General features: G+C 40.2%; 2 protein-coding genes across 6 annotated transcripts in view; one reads left to right on the plus strand and one right to left on the minus strand.

The window, feature by feature from the left end:
- The window catches only part of LOC725024 (autophagy-related protein 16-1), a 572,103-nt gene that overhangs the window by 240,378 nt on the left and 307,311 nt on the right, over positions 1-24,414 (minus strand). The gene's annotated exons all lie outside the window — the stretch shown is intronic.
- The window catches only part of LOC413256, a 206,212-nt gene that overhangs the window by 109,887 nt on the left and 71,911 nt on the right, over positions 1-24,414 (plus strand). Inside the window, exons 1-2 of one of the 3 annotated variants that reach the window (XM_006558825.3) lie at positions 20,712-21,388; positions 22,806-23,200. In XM_006558825.3, coding sequence (XP_006558888.1) covers positions 22,837-23,200 — 364 coding nt within the window. In that variant the 5' untranslated portion in view covers positions 20,712-21,388; positions 22,806-22,836. Of the gene's footprint in view, positions 1-20,711; positions 21,731-22,805; positions 23,201-24,414 lie in introns of those variants that run through there. The other 2 variants (XM_396702.6, XM_006558824.3) reach the window with 2 other exon arrangements.

Below are 24,414 nucleotides of genomic sequence, written 5' to 3' on the forward strand. Positions count from 1 at the left end.
AAGACTTTTCTCGATAAAAATCTAAATCTTTAAGATTTGAAATATTTATTCAAAGGATATAATGACAATTAATAGACTTTGATATTTTGCTATTTAATATATCTTTTATTTAACTAGAGAATATTTTTAAATAATTATGCTTTATTTTTATGCTTTATTTAGTTTATTTCAACAAATAAACAATTTTTCTTTGAATTATTCTATCATTTAACTACAAAAAATCCAAAATCACTCTTATTTACATAACTGTTTTCTATAAAATAATTTTCTACACGCATATCATTTTATTATTTCAATCTATTTTTCTTAAAGATTTCCTCAGAGCGTCCTTTATTTATATATATATATGTATATCATTTTATTTCTAAAATATTGTTAATTACAATCTTTTAATCCTTATTTGCATCAATTTTCTTATCAATATAACCATAAGAGATATTAATAATATTATCTGGTATTCTATTTCAAGGAATTAAATTATCTTTAATTGAAAATGTATCCAAGCATGGAAAGTAAATTAATTACTCTATCAATAAACGTATATACGAGAAATTGGGGGCAAAATTTATACTTTTCCACTTTGAAATCCCGTTTCTCTTTTCCAATTGAACCGTTCCACTTTGAAAATATGATTAAAACGTTAACTTCACGCACGGCTGATGCAACTTTTCCTTTTTACACGAGCAAGTTACCAGCAGATCGACACCACGGACGATCAAGCCAGGATTTAAGAGCGGATCACCGTGGTTTTTCATGCAAACGATAGCTCGCGCACGTTCACCCGCCACGCGAGCCATGATTTCTTTGGCCAACGCATTCGTCAACGTCGCACGGCCGAGTCGCAGAAATTTAACCCGCTAGAGAAATGGACGGCTTTGTGGCATGCTATTCACGGCCTGGCTATATCCATGGCATAAAACGTGACACTATGGAAAGCTTCGATTTGTATACTATGATCCTTACTTGAATTTCGGAGAAAAATTCAAAGCTCGATGACTTATCATAAACATATATTACAAGCATGAAAGATATATTATAGTCGAAGTTTTTTAACTTTCTCTAAGATTAAAATTTCCATCATTCTCTTCTGTAAAATTCTTTGCAAGTAGAAAAGTGAAGTCTTCTATAAGTTGAATTACTTGCCATTGTACATAGGTAAATTATTATATTTTCATGCTCACTGTAAGCCCAAAAAATTTCTATGATACTCTATCATTTTGAAGTATCATAAACATATCAATCTTCCTTTCTTCTCAAATTCTAGAACTGCTTCTAAGAAACAATTTTTAATTAAAAATGAAAGATACTTAAAAATTTCTCTTCTTTTTGAGATCTCAATAATAATACAAAAAAAAATTAATTCTTGTCTGCCTCTTAATTTTAATTTATTATAGATATCTTGAGATACATATAAAATGTATCAAAAATTTAGAAATCAATTACTTTTCTCATTCTTAATATTTGTAAAGTGATATTCAGTAAATTCAACAGGGTAACGAATTTCCACTAAATTAAATTGTTAACATTTCTACGAGTAAAAATTTACTCTACAATGTTGATGCAAGTCGTTTAAAAAACGTTTCCCGAGGATAATGTTTAAAAATGATGTAACGTGAAACTGAATTTTAAACGTGGTAGTTATACGAGGTAACATTAGAGCTTATGAAAATGCGTGGTCTTACGCGTGCCACGAACTCGGTAAATCAACTCCTGTGGTAAAGATTCGTGTGTATTCGTTAAATAAATTACCACGGCTTTATGCATGAATATTTAATCGCCACAATCATTTATTCCGCCGGCCAGAATCCGCTAGGAAAAAAAAAAAAAAAAAACTCGATAAATTAACTAAACTCGCCGGCTAAACGTTGATATCCTGACCCTCGCCAAACTTTCAACATCATTTTCAACATAAATTTTCGCACTCGCATCGGTGAAAGAGTAAATTTCTTGTTTGAGTCGGGTTTCTATCGTAACTTCATTTAACACTCACAACCAATACATTTGACAGAGTTTTAAATCATCTTTATATTTATATATTTTACTTCTGTTTGAATCTATTATTTAGATGTATATTTTTAATATACATCTATTGCCTTAAAATATTTCTAAAATTAATGTTGAAATATCAAAAAACAATCTTTTATAGAAAATGATCAGTATGGTGCATAATAGCCATTATCTTGAAATTTCATAATAAAGAGATGCTTTACTCTTATACTTTCCATACAAATTTTATGGAAAAACTTATTCAGAGGGAATCACGTCGTTGAAATCGTTTTTGTCTTATCATGATATCTCAATCAGTTGTAAATTTGAGATATAAAGTGTCCATAGCTACTTAATATAGAGATTACGATTGGATCCATGACCCAGTGACCTATTTTTCTTTTTTTTCTTTTTGGAAATGGGTATTAAGTTTTTCCAAGGATCGCTTATCTGGTTTGGATCAGTGCAATCCGAATTAATGACAAGGATGGGGATAATAAATGATTAAAAATTAACTTTTTCTTTACACAACGATATCTCGAGAACCAGAAGTCGTACGAAGATGAATGAAAAAACGTTTTAAAGAACAAGATTCCGCGCTTCTAATGATCGTCCATTCGTTGACCGGAAATCATTATCCCCGGAGTTGGCAATTTAAATTTTTTTTTTTCCTAACTTTAATAGGATTTAATTAAAACGTTTAAGCAAAACGATTAAAAATAATCTTTTTCTCACATGAGACCGATGTCTCGAGAGAACCGGAAATCGTGTCGAAACGAACAAAAAAGCGTTTTAAAGAGCTAGGTTTTGCGCTTCCTAATGATTATTCATCCTATCTTCAAAATTATAACGGTTCAATTCTTCTTAACGAAGTTTCAATCAAATTTTAGGAAAAATTACGTTTACTTAAAAAAAATATCGTGATCTTATTAACGTGATATATATATTGAAGATTCTAAATTGATCCTTTAGTCGAAAATAAAATAATTTTTAAACACCTAGCCGAACGTTTCTTAAATCATTTACATAATATATGCGAAACAGATATAATTTGCATAGATATGTACGATCAATAATTAATTAAAATACTATAACTCGTGAAATATTACAAGCATGAGTTGAAATTTACAAAAAAGAAATCAAATTTAAAAAATTCGCAATGCAATTTGCAAGAAATTTACATGAAGCGTAGTATACCATTCAAAGGCGTTTTAACCTGACGACTTAAGACTGTGATGAAAAGAGAAATGTACGAGAAATGAGAAAGAGAGAGAGAGGGAGAAAAAAAGAAAGATAAAGCTCTCATATGCGCGCAGACACATTAGTCCCCGCCTAAACCCTCGGGAGCCGGTCTAGTGGTCGTTCCTTGCGTCGGGTTTAATTTTATTCCGTCGAGCGAGAAAAGCGTCGCTCAGACGGGCGAAAAAAAGGAAGAAAAACAGAGGAAACGAGGGGTGGCCGGCCTCGTTCTCCTGGCGGTTTCGTTCCTTCCCGCTCCCGGTGCTGCCTCTAAAGGACGAATTAGATTACCCCCGACTCGATTAAACCGGCGTCATTCGAGCCCGGTCCAAGATAATCTCGGACCGTTGCCTCGCCGAGGTTCGTGTTGTCGACACGTTTCCACAGAAATCCCGTGATTTCGTGCAGGGTATTAGCGACAATTTTTTCTTTTTAAGAGATCTTTAACACCAACCATTCGTAACGTAACAATTATTCACGAATAATTATCGGCAGATAAATAAAGGGAGAAAATATAAAACAATGGAAAATGATATCTTTTTTAGACGAATTTTAGAATGTGAGATGAAATCAAATTTTCATTTGGTTAAAATGGGTATGTTCTACTGTAATTCTAATTAAATTAGATTTACACATGTTTTTACTAATTATCATTTTTGTATGTAACTATATTACATTTCCACAAGCGTTTCTTGTAATAACGAGAGAAAAACGGTATCTTAATGGAACGATTCCTTTCACTCCTATCACTCTCGATTTCTATTCCTCTCTCCTTTCTCCCTTTCGCTACATGCAAAACTAGTAATAATACGAAAGTCTCTTGAACTACATTCCTACAAATTTACTTTTGTTCTCGTACTCGAATCTTTCATCTTGCAATTCGTATCAATAAAATTCTTTAAACGTAACCTCGTTAAAACGACGATTTATGATACTATAAATGAGAAAAAAGAATGATATAAATAGATGTACGATACACAAAATACATAATTAATTCATCAATTACGAAGAAAAAATATTCTCAAAAATATAACAAAAATCCATCCCTCGAATAATGCAATCGTTGCAATGATTCATTACCTCGCCATTACCACCAATAATATTCCTCGAAGAGGAAAAGGAGAAAAAAATTCATACAAGAGAAGAGGGGTCATAGTAACGGTAAACCGGAATATAGCAATAGCGATCGAGATTCGACGTCGGAATCACGCGATGCCATAATTCTGCTACCTCGCGTACATACACCACGATTCTTAAATCGTCTTAAATCCTTCCTTAAAATCCTCCTCCGCAGTTTCGAAAAAAAACGAGCGCGGTATTATATTATATTACACCGAATTGCCCGGTCGTGGCACGGCGCCGGGGAAATCCCATGAAATAGGCGCCTCCCCCCCCTCATTGGAGCACGGTGTTGTAGATGGCGCGCGTTGCAGCGCGCGCGGCAGTAAACGTTAATTGAATGCGCTAATTCACTCTCTAATCTTGTGTAACCGTATTTACGCGTAATTGCAAAATACACGGCCGCGATATTGCCTCGCGGGGGCGTGGTGCGCCTCTGCGAAGGTCGGCCGCATACAGAACCAGGATTTTCACCCACCTACGGGAATATTAATTTGCAGAGAGTTCGCATGGCGCCACGGCAAATACCTATAGCCGAATATCAAGCACGTAACGCGCGACGTATCCCGCGCGTGGTGCCCCGTACTGTCGTTCGGGTGGGGAGGGGAGGGGCGCGGTGCGGTGTGGCGCGTTGAACGTTCCCGTAATTATGTTCGCCTGGCGGAGGAGTTGCAGGCGGAAAATGGGCCGTTGTACCGTTTGCAAAAACATTATTTACTGTTTGTTAGGCGTAATCCACGGCAATTCGCTAAGTAAACCGACCTTCTCTGTTATTGTTTTCGTAATATCAACGGTTCGCTTCGTAAGCTCTGCTTACAAAAGGAAATGTCTTTTTTTTGTTGTGTATATTTCTTTCTAATGGGTCGTGAGAAAGCGCAATTTCTCTTTCTCTCCTCTCCCACACACGTTTTCTGCGTGTGATTGTTTTTAGCTGATGGTTAATTTTGCTTAACGATGGTCATTGACATTAGAAGATTTAGAGTTTAATTTGTCATTATTTGATTAATTTTCTATTAGTCTAAACTTGAAGGCTATTGATAGCAAATGATTCTATAAATGATCAAATGGATTCTACATGACAAAGTCATTGGTCGACCTAATTCGTTGTATTAATTTCTTGCAATAAGAAGTTTAATAATTTTTTTTTTTTTTTTCTAAAGAATATTCGTCCGCTACTTTTATATTTAAAAGAAAAAATTTTACTTAGTTCTCTCGGTGTGGATTCAAACAGCTAACTTCTAAGTTATCTAACAAGCGGGCACTAGTATCATTCACGGCAGCAGATGAAACGGAAACGGGGTAAAAAGCGAAACGTGACTCTTGTACGTCGATAACGAGAGCAAACCTTCCTCTCCAACCGAAACTATTCTCATTGTCTGCTCGCAGCTCGCAACTCGTTTACGTCTCTGTGCCCGGCGATTTTAACATTTAAATTGGTCTCTGAGTGAGAATTTTTCAAAAAGGCAGAAACTATTAATCAATTCCTCGTACGTGAAACAAAGTACATCGGTCGAGGGACATTTTTTCATTCATCAGTCTATTTGCTTACAGTCTAACCCATTAAGAAGATACAAACTCGTAGATACATCGATTTTTTTCCATTTCTGATTACCTTAAATCTCGGCCTGATAGAGGACGCCAGAGAGGAGAGAAAACTTGAGCTTTTTCTCGGCTGAAAAATCCCTTGGAAGGCGAGAGATCTTTTTGACTTAATTACGGACGAACAAAGGCGAGGAGACGAAAAAAAAAAAAAAAAAAAAAAAAGAAAGAAATTCTTTCGAATCGCAATCGCCATTCGTAACGAAATTACGAGCAGTCGTTTGCATTCGCACGGGGGCTGATGGGTGTCCCAGTGTGAGTTACGTAATTTCCTAATACGGTCGGTAGAGTGGTAACAAAGAGCGATCATGGACCGAAATGGAATAGAATAGGAGAGAAACGAAATGGAATAGAATAGAATAGGGCCCGGAATACAATGAATGTATAAAGTAGATCCGCGTATACGTCGCGTTATCCGCAGTACTAAAAGCTGCCTCCTCTTCCTCAAGGTGAATCGTTATCCACGTGTACGCCAGATTTTTCTTTTCTTTTCTCTCTTTCCCCCTCTCCTCGGTGGAAAGAAGAATATGTTTTTTAATCACGAGTGTGCAAAGTAAGATGTTTTTTTTTTTTATAATGCAAGATTCGTGAGAGATCGAGAAATTGATTTTACGATTTCGTCAGAAACCGCTGATGAGGAATCTCGAATGCCGAATTGAACTCTGAAGAGAGATTAAAAATATTGTCAGATTGTAAGAAAAGAAAAGAAGAAGAAGAAGAAGAAGTAATTGATCAGCATCCAGATCGGTTTCATTACGAATCGAAGGGCGAGAAACGATGAACTCTCGACAAACACGCTATTTGCCCTGCGTAAATATCTGGTCGATGAATTTCATGAAATACGTGATTCTTCTTATGGGAGAGGAATTAATAGGGTTTAATAGTAACGTCGTTTCTACGATCATCGATGCAAATCGAATCTTCCCCCCGCGAATCCAAGATTAATTTAATCAGATAATTTTCGAAATTCTCTTCGAATTCCAGTCTACAAGTTTGAACAATTAATCACAAGTTTGAATAAACGTAATTATCGTATTGCATAATCATCACGAATCTTATAAAGTGTATTAATTTTCCCCCTCCTTTTGTCTTTCTCTTTTATCACGCTTTTATCACTTTTATCAAAGTCTATCATCCATCAAGCGATCTACAATTTCCACACACCTGGTGGAAGCTTCCAAAGTTTGAGAGGATAGAGGAAAGCAACGTATTCGCAGCACCGTTGCGCGGTGAGTGCAAGCCGCCTCTTTCGAATACGCAAATACCGTAGCTGCCGTGTCGTCACGTAATGTTGACGGACGTTCGAATAAGATACTCATCTCGTTTCTATGCCGGGGCAACGAAAGTAACAGCGCGCGCGCGCGAAAGTAAGCGTTGTGCTTGTGGTACAGGCGCACAACGATCTGTCTCCGCGCGGTAGGCGCAATAAAACTTTCGAGAATGATACATCGGCGTTTTCAACGGCAATGAGAATTATTCGCACGTGAGCGTGTGAACGTGCATCTGGTGGAACACGTGTGCATAGACGGGCTGCTCGTTGTTGGACTCGACGTGAAAATATAATTTCCGCTCTGAGAAACTCTCCGGGATCTGTCTCTATTACTCGTAGCAGGATCTTCACATTGAACGCGCAGGCCTCGCGTACCTGCGTTCCATCATACGCGCAGGTGTCCGCGCGTGCATACGCGAGGCGGATCACACGCGTAGCCATTTAAATTACCCGCGCTATCCCTCGACCCTTTACCGTATATTACCGACGGATGTTAATCGAGGACATTGAATTAAACAACGGGATACATTTTTCCTCTTCGTTCCTGATCGCGTTATTCCGTATCTTGCGTATACAAATTGGATAAGAGATAAATTATTTATTGCATAACAATATATATATATGATTGTTAATATTTTATCTGATTTAATTTCTCACGGTGAATTATTCTTTTTCTCCTCCCTGTTCTTTCTTTTAATTACGCCATGATTGAAATTCTCAAAAGTATATATTTCGCAAGGCTGTTTTCGAGAGGCTCGCATTTCTCTCCTTATTGGCGATCATAATTATTCCCCGGGCCTTAAATTTTTAGCCGAAACGAGATCCACATTCGGCACAGGCCAATGAACTTATTTCGCCGCATATTGCGTGCCATCATAATTTCTCTCTCTCTCGTTTCTTTTTTCGTAACCGTGTCGGCTCCGTTACAGAAACCGTCTCATGGGATATTATCGATTTAACGACGGCGAATCTGCCCGACTTCCTTATTACAGGTGGTTTCGAGATTCTCGAGCGCGCCTCCACGTATTCTCTTCGTATATTTCGTGGAAACTATGATTCGAGCGATTTCTCTCTCTTTCTCTCTCTTCTTTTTTTATATAGTGAAACCAATGATATCGCTTAATAACAGCGTTGTAACACACGATTTCTTCCACGGTTTCTCTGGATACTGTACACTTATCACTGCGATAATATACGTCATTGCATCGTATAAAACGCATCACATCACGTGTGAATGTGACAAGGTTGTTTTATCGTTAAGGTGTAACGATTTTTCTTCTATTTCTAACGTGAGTTTGTTTTTTTTTCGACATGATTCTTTCAAGAAGGGGGAATTATACGGCACAGTTGTTTATATACTTATATATAAGCGTTTAAGAGCTATAAGGTATCGAGAAAATTGATATTACGATTTTATTGGGTATGAGAATGTCCAGCGTAGACGTTTGAAAATATACACACTTGTTCTATAAATAAATATTACAAGTACATATTAAAATTTGTAAAGTATCCCACTTGTATATTTATAGAGTTATACAGTTATGATTATGTAGTTTTAATGGATCATAAGTTTCTTTTTATCATAAACGATACAATTTCAAAAGATTCTTATCTACTTGATTTTCTCTGTATTTATTCTCCTTTATTTATAATTGCTTTGATAATTAGATTCTATAATAATAAATTTATATCTGATTTCTGAAAAGGATCTTAATCTTACATGTTTTTCGATTCTTATATCAGTTCAAGCATAAATAAATCATATATATATATATATACATGCTTGAAGAGATCTTAAAAAATTCTGCTCTTCCCCCCCTCTCTCTCCCTTTCCATTGTGAACGTATCATGGAATGGCGCTTGTATATTTGCACGAACAACTTCCTTTCTTTTTCCCCGTACAGTTTTTAACGATTACTGACCGCCTAACTAGTCCTTCCAATATCCTGTATTATTAGAAATTTGCATATTTATGCGCACGTAAAGCGGCCGCTTCCAGCATGTGATTTCATTCGTCCTTTAATATAAACTTCAATGGCGGTTTCGCGTGATACGTCGGTTTCTCGAGCGGAAAGTAACGGGCGAAGGGGACTGGTTGCCTTGTTTACTATTATCATAAATACGATCTAGTAACTTCTTCCTGTCTTCTACATCCGTGCGTTGCGAATCGATTTCCTCGGCGAAATCTTTAAAACGCGGCCTGAAACAAAAGCTCACCCTCGACCCCCTTCTTCGCCCGAACGGATTCCGTGATCCCTGGGCGAGCAAAACAGGGAACAGACTTGACTCTGTGCTCGAGAATAGGATCGAGGATGATGTTTTGAGAATTGACAGTGAAATTTTAGAAGTTACAATAATTTTTAATGGCGTAATGGTCAAAATTAAAGCTAAAGTCATTGAGAAAAATTAAGCAGAGAATAAGTTTTGGCGTTGGAATTAAAAATTTTGTTTTGGAAAATTTGATCTTTGTTTAAATGGATACTTTTATTACTTAGGTATTTGTTGTGCGTCAATTGGAAGTAATATAAATATAGGGAAGAGAGAAAAATTGTAACTTTTGTATAATCGTTTCTAATAGTAAGAATAAAATAAAATGGAATGCAATTAATTACGAGCTCGAACTTAATTTTAGCAGTAATATGTTTGCGTACGAATATGCGAACTTCGCCAAACTATTGCAACAATGTATCTGTAATGTAACTTTCAAACCATATGTATCCCATAACTAGAAAGCTGCAACAATTTCAACTTTTTCAAAACAGGATAAATTGTTCACATTTAACTGAAATTCTATTTTCGAAAATATTATCGTATAGTAATAATTAAACCTCATTGTTTACTTAAAACAATTTATTAAAAAATTGTATCCTATTAATTGTTTTGCATCATAGTAACAAATTTGGCAGAAAAATAAATACAAACCTACTTGTTATTTTATATCTGAAAAAATATATTTCTCTTAAGAATAGCGACTTTTCTAAATTCACTTTGTTCAATCATCTAAATTAACTTATAACTTCAGCGGAAGAGTATAATATACTTTACTAATAAAACATTTTTTTTAATTAATTTTAATAGACGTTTGCAATTACTGTCTCATCTTAAAAATCGATACAACTTGAAAGAAAAACCTAACCTATTATACCCAATTTCATCAATCGTTTATCAATCTCCTCCAGTGAATGAAACGAATTCGAAATTACGGCCATTCATAAAAAAAAACGCATCTTTGACATTCTAATGCCTTTTGTTTCATGCCATCGGGGGAGGGAAAAAGTTCACAACAACACTCGCCGCAAATATATCGCGCGTAACACCGTTGCTTTATACACGAGCGTAATTAGCCACTCTTACAGCGGTACTCTGTCGCTAATGAAGGGTACCCGCACGCATTTACCGACGCTACCGCGTACCCAACGCGATGACTAATCCCCGGCCTGTGTCTCGTTGACTGATCGTTATGACTCCGCTAACGACAGCCGATGTTTTCTTTCCTTTCTTTCCTCTTTCTCCCGCGCAACGAAGAAGAAGAAGAAGACAAACAACGAAGCAAAGGAACGAACGAAGGCCAAGGCTCGCCCCTGGGAAACGTTTAACCCCCGTGACGACCTAACCTAACCTAATCTAACCGTAGAATCGATCGTGTCCGCATACCGTAGGGACGAATTGACGGGTCAGGGGACGCGATGATAGACGATCGATCGTCTATCCGAGGTTTAATCACCACGGGCGAATCTGCTCGCGCCACGAATCGGTCCCCACGACCGTGAAGAAAGGGAATACGTATCCATCCGATGTATCTGTGCGCACGCAAAGAAGATCGACGACCGTCCGCCATACTGTGCGCTTCGCTTATCTATCCACCACCAGTATCGAAATTACCCACAGACCCCTGCGTATTACATCCCGCTGATTTGAAATTTGAATTGCGATAATGGATCGGCGTATCTTGGAACATGAACGCACGATAAAAATGGGTGTCAAAAGTGCGGGCTTAAAACGCGTGCCTCGAGTTCCAACGATTTCTTCACTTCGCCACACCTGATCCTTTCGTGTTCTATCTCGTTCCTTTAATCGGGCTGGTGCCCGTAAATTGGATTAACGCGAATTCTACGATGGGTTATCGCCTCGTGACCACTCGTGGACACACGATTCGTCCCCGCACGAGCCACGTTGTCGCTTGTTGCACACGGGAAGAAGAAGAAGAATTCTCGTACGGTTTCGTGACTCGGTTCGTTCGCGGTTCGTTAGTGGGCTAAATCCGTTTATCCGAAATTTTTGAAACATCCTTAAAAAGTATTTCTTTTTTTTTTCTCGAATAAAAACAATTCTTTCGTTATTTCATAAATATAATTCTTTTTTTTTAATACGTGGATAAAATAACGTGTAAAAATAATTTTAATAAATAGAATAATAGATTCACGAACTTTACTTTTGTTCTTTTCATAGTAATATAAATAATTTTAGGAAAAGAGATCGAATTTATCTTGCCATGAAGAATAATAATGGAAATTTATAAATGTGAATTTTTTCATATAAGATAACGTTCCAATCAAGTTGACAAGTTTCGTTCGTGAAAAATTAAACGAACGATAGGAGGGGAGGAGAAATTCTTACTTCTTTCCGATCTTCAATTATTGTAAATGATAATGGGCACACACCCGTGGGAATTTCACCGTGAACGAAGATGTACGATTTCTACCCAGTTTGGATAAAACCTCCCGTGGTATGCCCACAGAAATAGGAAATAACAACGCAACGGAAAACGACAGTAAACTCTAGATTCGCAGGCTGCAATCCGGGTTCTATCGTAACAAGTAATTGCATTTTCTTGGAAATTCGACGTTTCTCTGGGAGAAACCGGAGGAGAAATATTCCCTTCCAAAATCCCGATATAAAAGGTTGAAATCTTTTTAAGTAGAATCGTAAAATTTATTCCTCATAGAATATTTTTCAATAATATTTTACTTCGAGACAATTTAACATAAAATATTATCTGTATACGAATTAACGCAATAATTCAACAACGAGCAACATCAAGTTTATTTCTCAATTGCTCGAATAAATCACTCAAGATTCTATCTACTCCAATCAACTTGTTACACAAGAAATTAGCACTTTTTTTTTTTACATTTCGAAAAGAAGGCTGCAGACAGTTCCTTTAAAAAAGAAAAAAAAGAAAAAAAGAGCGTCAACGAGATAAAACTTAAAAGCCATCCGTCAAAAGGGAAGAAAGCGGCGTTCTGCTTCTAGAAATTTATTTGGAAGGGAGCAGGATTGCTGTTTGCGGTTTATGCAGATGAGCAAACACGGCCAGATTTACTTCCGCGTGACATCGTCGAGACGACTATCATCACGCAAAATTACACGGGGATATTTATATGGCAAATAGCTGCTTCGTCAATGTACTTCTCCTCCGCCCAGGGAAAGCTGCCGAGGAGGAAAAAGCAAGATTGCACGCCCCCATTGGCAAAAGAGCCTTGCAGAGTACTATTCCCCCCCCTCCCCTCCTCCCCTCTGTATCCAGGGTGAGGAGAGATATTCCGTTCGTGCTTATCGGGTAAAATTGAGTCGACGGAGAGGCAGGGTTGGAAAAAGGGAAAAATTAATAAATTATTCAGTCCTCGGCGCGTTTTCGAACGTCCTCTCTCTCTCTCTCTCTCTCTCTCGAATATCTGGATAGGACGTCAGAACGAAGGTGAACGAACGAAAGAGATAATAATTTCTCGTCTCGTCTCCCCATTAAGAATGTAACATTTGGCGAATAATATTTGATCTGCGCCATTGATTTAATCGATTTAAAGGATCGTTTAGTTTGAAAGATTCATTTTATTTATTTATTTCTCTTTTTCTCGAGAAAATAAGCAGATGGATTTAATTTTAGAATAAGCGTAAAACTAAAACTTTCAAAAAGATATTTGATAATTTTGGAAAAGTCGAAAATGGAAAATCTTTAAGAATTATTTCCAGCTCGAATTAAAGAAGAACGTAAATCATTTGTATTCCGTAAATGTTTAACTCTATCCAACTACGGAAACTGACAATTTCTATTGAAATCTGCGAGTCCATAGTATTAAAGCCAACAATTTTCCATTACGTCGGGCGTATGAATGTTGCACGATCAAAGAGATTCTGTATAACCATAATGCATTAACAACGCTAATAGAGCTTTTCACAGTACGGATGCATTATTATTTAGTCATTAGCGGCATGCCAATTTGATCTATAGGTATATATATAATACGCGTGTCACGCGTGTATTATTCGTTCAACCGTGTGTCCGTGCATCGTCCATTTTTAAAAACCGTACGTAACGTGATCGATGCTTGTTTATTAAGATAATTCGCTCGCAATTGCAATCGAATTTTTCGTTCATTTCTCATTTATATCCCTTTTATTTTTCGTTGTTCGTTAATTTAAAAAAAAAAAAGGAAGAAAGTTATTCAATACGATTTTTATTCTAGATTATTTATATTCACATTGCCACACGTGTGATATGCATACGAACGAAGTTTGATGCCGCGGTAATAATAGGATGCGCAACACTGTTATTAACTACCTATAATAATTTTTTAATAAATATTCAAAAATTCGAGGGGTGGGCGTCGAGTTGTTCGTGTCATCGTTAGGGCATAAATCATATTTTAACACAGCCATCCGTTTAATAGGGAAATATCCGCGTGTATATATTTTAATGAAAAATGGATTATGAACAACGTTCAAGATTAGTATGCAAATAGGATAAATTACTGTTTTCGAATTTATCGCGTTGGCTCGTATTATTTATTAGTATTCAATGCTAGTATACACCGATGTCATTAACGGTGTGCAAGTACAGGACATCAACGTCGAAACGTCACAGAAGATGCAATTTAATCGTCAAAATGATATTAGTGATTAATGGCCAGTGATGAATATTGTTCCATTTTCAAACGAAGGCGAAGGTTAATTTCCAATACTTTGCAATCTAACCCTTTTTTTACATACATAATTCAAATATATACACACGTGTATAAAATCTATTTCGAATAATGAAAAACAAAATTCCTTTTAAATATATCTCGAAGAAAGGAAAGAATCATATTCGTTAAATTTCAATCACTAGGCCCATAACATTTTCGAATGGTTTTAATTATGCGTTAATTGGGCCGCAAATTTTCCTTTTTAATTACCAGAAATTAAAGAACGCCCGAAGTTTTAATTAAAAAAGAGCGGAATCGTGAAACCATAGTGCAGCTATCAGTTCACCCTGTTAATCCGAAGTCGACGAGCTTAAACAACCCTTTTAACGCCGCCAGGATCTTAAAGCAATAAGGTCGAAACTCGCGATTGTTACTCTCATCCCCTTACGTCGTCTTCGTATAAAAGTTTCCAAAGAGACACAACTTGGAGGGGAAGGGATCGATTCTCTCTCGAGGAGATCTCTCGGAAGCCGAAACCACCACTGCTTAACTTAAAACGATGGTAGGAGTGGTGTGGCCGAGAAGCAGCGGTTCCTCCTTCGGCTAAATCGAGCGTTGGTTCTGCACGATCGGGAAAGTGGAGCTGGTTGTAGTAACACCAGGGGTGGCTGTCGCCGTCTCCACCTCGCCCGAAGAGATTTACCGTTCCCGGTAAGTGCTCGCCGAGGTTATCGATTGTACGCAACGTGAGTTAATTGCCGTTAAACCCTCCCCACCCCCCCCCCTCCCCTCCTTGACGGTTTCCATCCGGCTTTAACGTTTAATTACGTTGTTGCCGCGAAATCGGGGATCGGGGATCCCTAGCGGGCGCGTGGGAGATCTAGGGATCCCTAGAAAACTTAATACGAGATAAGTCATTCGAATTTTTCTTCTCTTAATTCAACACAAGTTTACGCGAAAAAGTTTGGATAAATTTAACGAAGGATCGCGCTATGTGTTGTTCAAGTTCAGATGATAAACGAAAATACAGTATTATATTGGCGATAATCTAATCTACATCTACGTATCGCCACGATACGAATCCCCCATCATTTGAATATTCGAGACTCGCCAATGTTGTTCCCACCCGTGTGTGGACAGATACCGCGCCATAGAGTAGGGAAAACTTATCCGATACATGATCCACATATCGAAATCGAGAGCGTCGCCAACAGCGACGAGAAAAGGGAGGAAGGAGGAGACGAAACGTAGTAGTAGTAGTGCGCGAAAGAAGTTATGAGAAGCTGGCTAGCTAGCTAGCTAGCCAGGATCGGTGGTTATACGTGGCCCTAACCTTTATGCAAATAAACCGCGGCCGATAGAGACTCGAGCTTACGACTTTCGCAATGCCGTTCCCCGTCCCGTGACAAGATCTTTTATCGCGATTAAACGCACGAGTCGCGACACGCCACCTCTCCTGCACCGTACCGATAACAGCCTTCTTCTTCTCCACAAAGAGAAAGAGAGAGAGAGGACGGTAAAACCAGAAAAGCCACGACAGCCCACATAGTGTGGGACAACGCGAAAGTGGCAGGGTAAGGCAAGGTGGAAGCTGCGGCCGCTATCAATCTCGCCACGACATTCTCTCTCGTAAGGGAGGAGGGGGAGGACACGTAAGGGGTTCGGTTGTAATACGACCAAAGTTTAATTACCACATTACTTTGGCTCGCTTTATCCATCCTATCCATCCCTCTCCCTTCCTCCCTCCCTTCCTACCTCCACCGAATCCATCAACAGCGAGAGGACGGGGATGATTGCGAGATACACGCGGAGCAGAGAAGCAAATAGCCTCTTCTCGAAATTCTATACGCCATTTCCCTTGAACTTCATCCTTCCTCGGGCTCAATCATCCCACCACCTTGACGCGTTCGTGATCGCGGGCTACGTGCAACGCCAAGGTAACCGCTTCCTTTCCCTCCCTCCTCCCCACGTAACCCGCCACCGTTCTCCAGCACCGGTCTAATGGCTCGGCCGAGGAGAGCCCGAGCTTTATTTCGTTCCAGCCAATCCCCTCCTCACGCCACCAACACGGTGTGTGTGTGTCTCTCTCTAACAGTATCCGTGAACGTGTAGTACCTACTACGCCTATAGATGGTAGTGGGTAGCCACTTAGAGGCGCGGAGCGTAACCACGCATAAACCAGTTTCCTGGTTATCCGACTCCTCGCATTTTCCTGGTCGACGCACAGCGCGTCGAACCCGTGCACGGAACGTACCATTAACGGAGGCTCCGCTCGATTCCGCTCCGCGATCGGCGATCACCGGCACCGCCAACCTGGAAACCGGTAGTGGCGGTGTCGGTGTCGATGGCGGTGGTGGTGGTGGTGCGCGGCCCATGCTTAAAGGCTCCTCTGGTATCGTTTTAAAACGACCACGTACTGATACCGAACCATCGAATAATTACGTAACGAGCCACCTAACCCTCCCCTCCTCGTGTTACACACACGTGCACGAGTCGCTTGTGCCTGCGCCTTTGACGGTAGGAGGAAGAAGAAAGAGACGTTTTACCGAGACACGTTTCGATCTACGAGAGATCGATATAAAAGGAGAGGGGAGGGGGAAACGGTTTCGCGCTTTTTCGGTTAATTTTAAGCATTTGTATTTTAAGATTTGTCGTCGTGACAAATTGTTATAATATGATCTTATCAAATTGATAAACGAAAGGATGGAAGTAAAGAAGAAAAAAAGAAGAGGAAATTAATCGCTTCGAAATTGTTTCCATTATTCCTGGCCAAAGGGGAATTTTTTAAACAGTTTAAACAGTTAACAATAGAGAAACTCTAATGAGGGCCCCATTCAACGAAACAAAAGCTCCTGATTCTTTCCCAAACTCCATACTCGGCCATAAATTTCCAGGTCGTCGATTCCGGTCATCCCCCGAATTTGCATAAAAATCACGAAACTCATAATCCCTTCTTCCCTCTGTCCAAGAGCGAAAGAAAGAGAGAGAGAGAGAGAGATTAACCCGAGATTTTCACGGTTCGCTACATATTTTTCGAGGACGGCGTCGAATTGACCTTAAGACCCGCCGCTTCTCTGGTAAAAGGAGGACGGGGCGAGCAAGTGGTCGCAGGAACGTTGTTAAACGAGAATAAAAGTTTGAGAAGGGATCGGCAAGGAGAAGTCACGAGGTAACTTTGTTTCTCAAGCCGTCTTAGACCGGATTGGATGATAACGTTTAGCAATTTAACGTCGACTTAGAGGTGGAAGCTCCCTCTCTCTCTCTCCTCTCTCTTTCTCCTTCGCGCGATAAAGTGGTACGAATTAAATCAGCATGGAAGACTTTCTTTACGACACGGGTAACATCCATAAATTTCGTCAGATCGGAGAAGAGAGAGAGAGAAAGAGAAAGAGAGACATCGAAGCGTGTATCGCGGACAAGACGTACAGAGTACACTCTTATAACCTTCTGCATAACTTTGAGAATCCGCTTGACCGAGAACCAGTATCGAGAACGGCCTTACGCCGTTATGCGATAAGTCGCGTGCCCGTTAAACGTTCGCACCGGTCGAGGAGAGAGATTCGTACCCTTTTCGTTTGTTGCACGCTCGCTTGTTTGCGAATCACGGGTTTACAGGCCGGGACGGTAAATTAAACCGCGCGAACTAGTAAATTAAAACAGCCGGCCGGCCGCCACCCGGCTCGGGTTACATAACGTGATTCACGAGGCAAAGATTCCCCTCGCCGGCGTATTACAGTAAGTGTTAACGCTGTTAACGCTGCTCTTTTTTCGAGAAATCGTGCGCCGATTTTATTCGATCGAAAAAAAAAAAAAACAAGAACGTTGTTATCTTGGATTGAAGACGAAGTTACGATCCAGTTACGGGACCGAATGTAGGCTATTCGTGTGCCCCTGACTTACATTTTCGCGTGATGATATAAATAATCTTCTTCTTCTTTCGTAGATCGATATTTTTCTTGGAGATTATTAGAGAAAGAATGGTTAACCGATATGAAATAAATATTCGACGAGGAAGAGAGGGTAATAATTTACATTCGAACCAAGACGAGGTTTGTTGTCGGTATCAAGCTTCTAATTAGAAGGGAAAAATTTAAGGAAAGTTGATACACTGGTTGGGGAATCTTGTGTCGGACGCTTTGTCATCGTTCGTCTTGGAAGAGAGTGTTATCATTTCGCGATAATAAATAACGAAACTCCACAAATATTGCAACTTTTGATATTAAAATTTAACGAAGATTCATGAAATACGTAGCCGTATATTATTCTCACCTTTCGTTCCATTGAGCGAAGGGAAAGATAATAAATTAATTAGTGTAAGCTTAATGAAATTTTGTTCGTATATAAACAATGTGTACGTACAATAATAAATCTTTCCATTGCGAAATTTCGTATCGAGGACAATCCATGGAATATACAGTCGGTCAGGATTTTTAATTAGCTTATTTCGAAGCCAGAACAGCTAACAGTACAATTTCCATTCCAGAATCGCGTTGTCGTCTATTCCATTCAGTTAGCGCGAGGTTATATATATCACATTATATATTGCATTGATACAGTCTGTTTTGTGGCTAAAATAATCCGATCGTATTAGCGACACTCGCGCGAATATCAATCGATCCCCCCCCCCCCCCCCTGTTTTATACACGTGTAACCTCTTTACATGGCTAAGTATTATTACGGTATTTTATTCACTTGGTTAACGTTCGATTGCATCGAGGAAACGAATAAAGAAATAAACGTGGAAGTATAATATTCGTTATTTTTACCTATCTATCCAATCTATTGGAAAATTATCCTTTCTTAACAGGATTAAAATTTGCTGTACCCGTTTTTTCAACGTTGCGCGTAAAAAATTTTACAGCTATAAATATATAATAATCAGATTCCGGAAAAATAAAAAGAAGACGATAATAATACCGGTTTATCAAAATACTCGAGGCAAGAATTCTTCTATACCATTCACTTTCTATAATATTCAAAACTTTAATAATTCAAATATATTTAAGTTAATAGCATGATATTCTCGCTCGACTAGTTGAACAACTTCTCGATCGGACTGGTCGCTCTAATTACACGATAATAAAATATACACAATAAATATATATCCTCTCCTTTATACAAGATTTTATTACACGTATAATTAATATACGTGATGTTTTCCAACGATTAAAACTTCATTCCCAAAATTTGTCTCGCGACACGAAACACTTTCACCCGAAACGAGAGAGAGAAAGAAAAATTTCGAGAAACGAATGAATAAAGCGGGACAATTAAACCGTGCGTGGCTCTTATTTATTCGAAAGGCACGCATCAAAGTGCACGGGCAGGGGGCCATTGGGTCGATCGGTACTCAAGGGCGGACGAATGGCGGCCGCTCGTAAATCGAGGAGAGGACGGGTAAGAAGAGGACGACAAAACGGCCGTTTCCTTGCGAAATTCCGCGGCGGAAGATTGCCGATTGCGATTGAACCCGATGAGACATCCAGGCACCGTTATTCCGGCATGGTGACGCGATGGTATAGGCACCTGGTACGAGCTCCACGTCTCTCTCTCTCTCACTCTCCTATCTCTCTCCTCCTCTCGTCCCACCGCTCTCTTCCTTCTCTTTCTTTCTTTCTCGGCGGCGGCGGCGGTGGCGGCGGCGGCCAATGCTCGTTTCGCTTCTTCCACGTCGAGGAGGCAGAGAGCTCTAAGCACTAAGGCAGAGGAGGTATATACACAGGCCTCGTAGAGGGACACCGACGCCCGCTCGGGTCGCACTGTTCACACGTGCACCCGATGCCGATTTTGCTCTCTTTGGGATCCCCTTGCTTTTCCTGTTCCCCGCCTTCCCCCACGCCCTCCCCACCCCCGCATTCCTCCATCCTGGCCGCGCGTCTACCCCCACCCACCTCCGCCCAGCGTGATAATTATCATTTATTTTAACACGCGATCCGGGTTATATGTGTATGTGTGTGTACGTACGATCGTATACGGGGGCCATCTTTATCAACGTTTACGGGAGTATTTCGTTACGTTACGCGTGGATACATTTCGGCCGAGAAATATCACTTCCACTCCACGGATCGACGCGTAATTCGGCACACTCGAGAGCAGGCTTAATTATATTTCCCGTTAGCGCGGCTCTTTTTTTTTTTTTTTACGTTCTTTATTTCCGACTGGCTGGATTTTACCAGTCGATAATTTAATAATTGTAAATATATATATATATTATATTTATACGACGAGGGGATAATTTTTAACGTATTCTCGAGATAAGAGAGAAGGATTATACAGTAACGGAGATACAAATATAAATTTATCCCCGTTACATGCGAATAAGGGTTAATACGATTCAATACGCGAACGATAATTTCGCGAAAGATGCATGGACACCGCGGAAACGAAACAAACCGAGCTTGTAATTATTCAGGGAGGGGGGGGATATATATATATATGTACGGATTATTATGTATCGCGAAACTATGCGTAGAATGCAACGACCGGGGGCACCGTACACGACGCAGAAATTTCAATAAATTTTCCACAATCCCCTCCCTCCCTCCCCACGCACACGCGCGTATCGCGACATTCTCACGAGCGTACCCCTCCCCTAACTCCACCTGGATCCGCGAATGCTCATTAGCGTCAATTCGCAATCCCTTCCTCGAGGAGGGGGGCAAGGAAGAGACGAGTATGCTCGCTATACATAGGAAACGAATTTCACGAGATATATCTCTATTATTATATCGATCGAAAAAACATTTCCTCTCTCTCTTACTAAACAAAAAGGGGGAGGCTCCGAAAACCGTTGCTCCCCAACGGGAGCCAAGAATAGAATTTCACCGGGTTCGAAAACCCGTGAAAACACGTACGTGAACGAAATCGAGGTCTATCGGGTACGTCGACCGGCGGGGGGAAGGGAGGAGGAGGAGGAGGAGGAGGAAGGGTACGCGAGAGGGGGCAGCGTGTGCACCAGATAGAGGAATACGACGAGGAAGTAAGAGGGAGGGAGGGGGGAGGGGAGAGGAAGAATTCGGGTGGAGGCAATGGACGCGGTGGCGAGAGAGGAGAGGGGAGAGGTTGGCTTGTTTTCAATGGTGTCGAAGCCGCGATCGAATTGTGCGTACCGTTTCTGTCCTCCTTAGTCGGCAGCGGTCCCACTGCCCCCTCCCCCTTCTCAGGTGAGCTCGAGGAAGAGTCGTGCGCCGCGGCTCGGCCAGGTGTACCCAGTGCCTAAGAGCCAGCCGGTCGACGTCGTTATACCCTGCAGCGCGGGTATACTCTCGCGAAGGTATTCCATCCAGTATTATCATTGCAAATCGTCGTTTAATCCCGGTGGGTTTAAGGACGTGGTAAAGACGCGCGCGAACGGGCTCATCGAACTGCTCTCTGTGAAATCTTTTATCGTCTTTTATCGTCCTCCCTCGTCCTTCGGGTTTTTCATTGTGCGCGCGGCGATTATTTCCACTTCTCCTCTCCTGTCAAGTGTCTTGCCTTCCCCCTCGACGTCTCGAGGCGACGAGTGTGAGACGTACGCACGATTTCGATAGGATATTTATCGGATCGGTGGAATATATCTGCGGACGGAACGGCGAAAGCTAGAGAAGGCTTGTCGTTTAATAAATTTTGACAGGTAGGTCAAGGGGAAGAATTTTTTCGAGAATTCTTCTCTTTTCTGGTGGATTTATTCAGTGATTTTCATTTCTTGACAACTTATGTTGAGTCGCGAACCCGCCAATTTTCGCGTGGACGCAAGCGTAAAAGGAAGACGTGGAAGGTTGAACGATTGTTTAGTTTCGCGCGATGGGGAACGGAGAGGTATGCGAGAGTACGATGTTATTCCCCTTCTTTTTTCTTTTCTTTTTTTTTCTCGAAACGATGGAACTACAGTGTTTTTACAGGGAAGGGAATAGCTTGGAGAGATGGGAAGGAACAATTTGTTCGATCGATTTTCAATGGTTCACGGGGATCAAAATTGAATAGAAAGGATAGAATGGTTAATTAAAACGTGTCTCTCTTATTATATCTTGAAATTTTCATTTTTTTTAAAACGATATGATGCGTCGAGTCGAGGAAAGATAAGCGTGAAAATAAGTTGTTCGAACAAGTTTTTTTCCCGGGTAATGAGAATATTTCAGAATTGTTACAGAAATGATCACTTTCACGTAATCAAGTACCTAATGATTAACGGCACTTGGCCAAGAATCAAAAGTCTCCAACAACTTCCCGTCTTCGAACCATAATGTTTGCGTGTGTGTATATATATATATATCTATTTATAACCCGGCTAGTATGCAAATAAATTGTATAACAGCGAAAAAAGAATAATCGTTAATTTCACGTTATACGATCTGCCACGTTGCAAGGATGATTCAGAGAACAGGTTGAACGGGTTGAAAAACGGACACGAGTGTCGGGACAAATCGATCTTACTTATTATACATGCTGATAATAAATAATATTTCCAGATCTGTATCTGGGAATATTTGAATTTCTGATTAACGCAAAAAATAAATTCCGAGATCGAAAAATTTTAAAATAAAATATTTCTTCTCACCAACTCTCGAAGACGAAGAAACAAACTTACATCCCCTTTAATTAAAAATCTGTCTATAAGCTTCGAATTTTATTTCGTTCGAAAAATTTATCAAAATATTTCCACGAGTAAGAGAATCGACAAAAATAACCATTGCCCCCCTTTTTTACAGTTGAAGATCGAGTAACAGGTGGAGCGGCACGATGACAAGACTCATCACGGCATTGCTGGTGCTGCAGGCTATCGCGAGGCTCGGTCGCGTGGCGGCCGCAGATTCCACGCACGCGGCCGACCAACCGGCCCCATCCGCGGTCCCATCGGGGCTTTCTGGGCCAGATTACACCGGGCCATCGGCCGGTTCCGACGAGTGCGACCCAGAAATGGTCGGGTTCGAGTTGGTGACCGGCTACGTGTTCACCGCGCCCACGAACATGCTCGAGTCCATACCGGGAACCCTGATGCTCACCGATTGCTTGGAGACCTGTCAAGCGAACGATTCCTGCCAGGCGGTGAACTACGAGACGGGTCTGTGCGTTCTCTTCAGCTCGAACGCCGACAGCAATCCAGGTAAGATTGAATCGTTATCGTGCGTGGAGAATATATACTTGTCCATGGGTATGGATCGCTCACAGGGTGATTCGTTTCGAAACCAATCGAATTTGTCGAAAATATTAATTTCCCTTTAAACCTCCAATTTTCTTCATTATATCTTATAACACGATTCCAATTTATAATAACGTTTCTCCATATTCTCTAAGAAACATTAACAAGTTTGTTCTATCTATATAAACTTCTCGAATGAATAATTCGTAAGAAACGCGATTTCCCTTAAATGATTATTATATATATATATTTCCCGTGGACACCCTGTAGACAACACGGACGAAGGTAATCGGTCTTTCTCCCGTTTCGTCGACGTTGAACGGTGCCGCGCATCCCCGCATATATGTATGCCCGTTGACGGATAAGGAAATTCCACGAAGCGTGGAAGCGTACCGCGGAATGATTAAATGCCTGCGGTGGATGGATAAAATAGACGTGTGTGTCGTTCGGTCATCGAGCCGCTTTTATGCGGCACGTGAGCCGCCTCTCTGAAGGCGTAACGGGTTCGATATACGATATTCGGACGGGTTGTCTATGTGTGTGTGTATGTCTGTGTGCGTCGATCGCGAGGAAAGTATGCGTCGAGAAGGTCGGGCGAGAGGAGATTCAGGTCAACGTGGCAACGTACCACATTCGACGTGTGCGTCGTGTGTTATCGATGCGCGCGCGCGCTCGCGTGTTCCATTTACCTTTAATTTCCGCGAAGGTTGTCTTTGTCCTTAACAAGGGTTCGATTCGAAATATCGGGTCGAGAAGAAGGAAAAGAGCTTATTTGTAATTGGTTTATTGGGGGAGGAATCGATGGGTCGAAGAGGGAAACGTAGACTGTTGTTATAAATTTTAATCCGAAATTTGTTTTTAGAAGAATAATATCGTTGTATTTTATAATTGCAGATTAAAAATAGAGTATTTATGATAATAACAGGGATGATAATTCGTTTGGAAAAAATGTTCGGCAAAATGCATTTTTTTCACGAATTCGATAGAATTCGTATTTCATTTTTCGAACGTATATTCGATTGTTATTAATCGTCTATTTCGCGGATTATACGTCCAGGTATATATGTGTAATCCTTGTTTGCCGATAGAATCGCAATATCCCGCCCATTCGATCGATTTTGCCCGTGTCGAAAAATCCGCAACTTTTTGAGCCCCGGCTAATACCTGCAAACATCCTT

The sequence above is a fragment of the Apis mellifera genome, linkage group LG9 (assembly GCF_003254395.2).
Source record: "Apis mellifera strain DH4 linkage group LG9, Amel_HAv3.1, whole genome shotgun sequence".
NCBI lineage: Eukaryota > Metazoa > Arthropoda > Insecta > Hymenoptera > Apidae > Apis > Apis mellifera.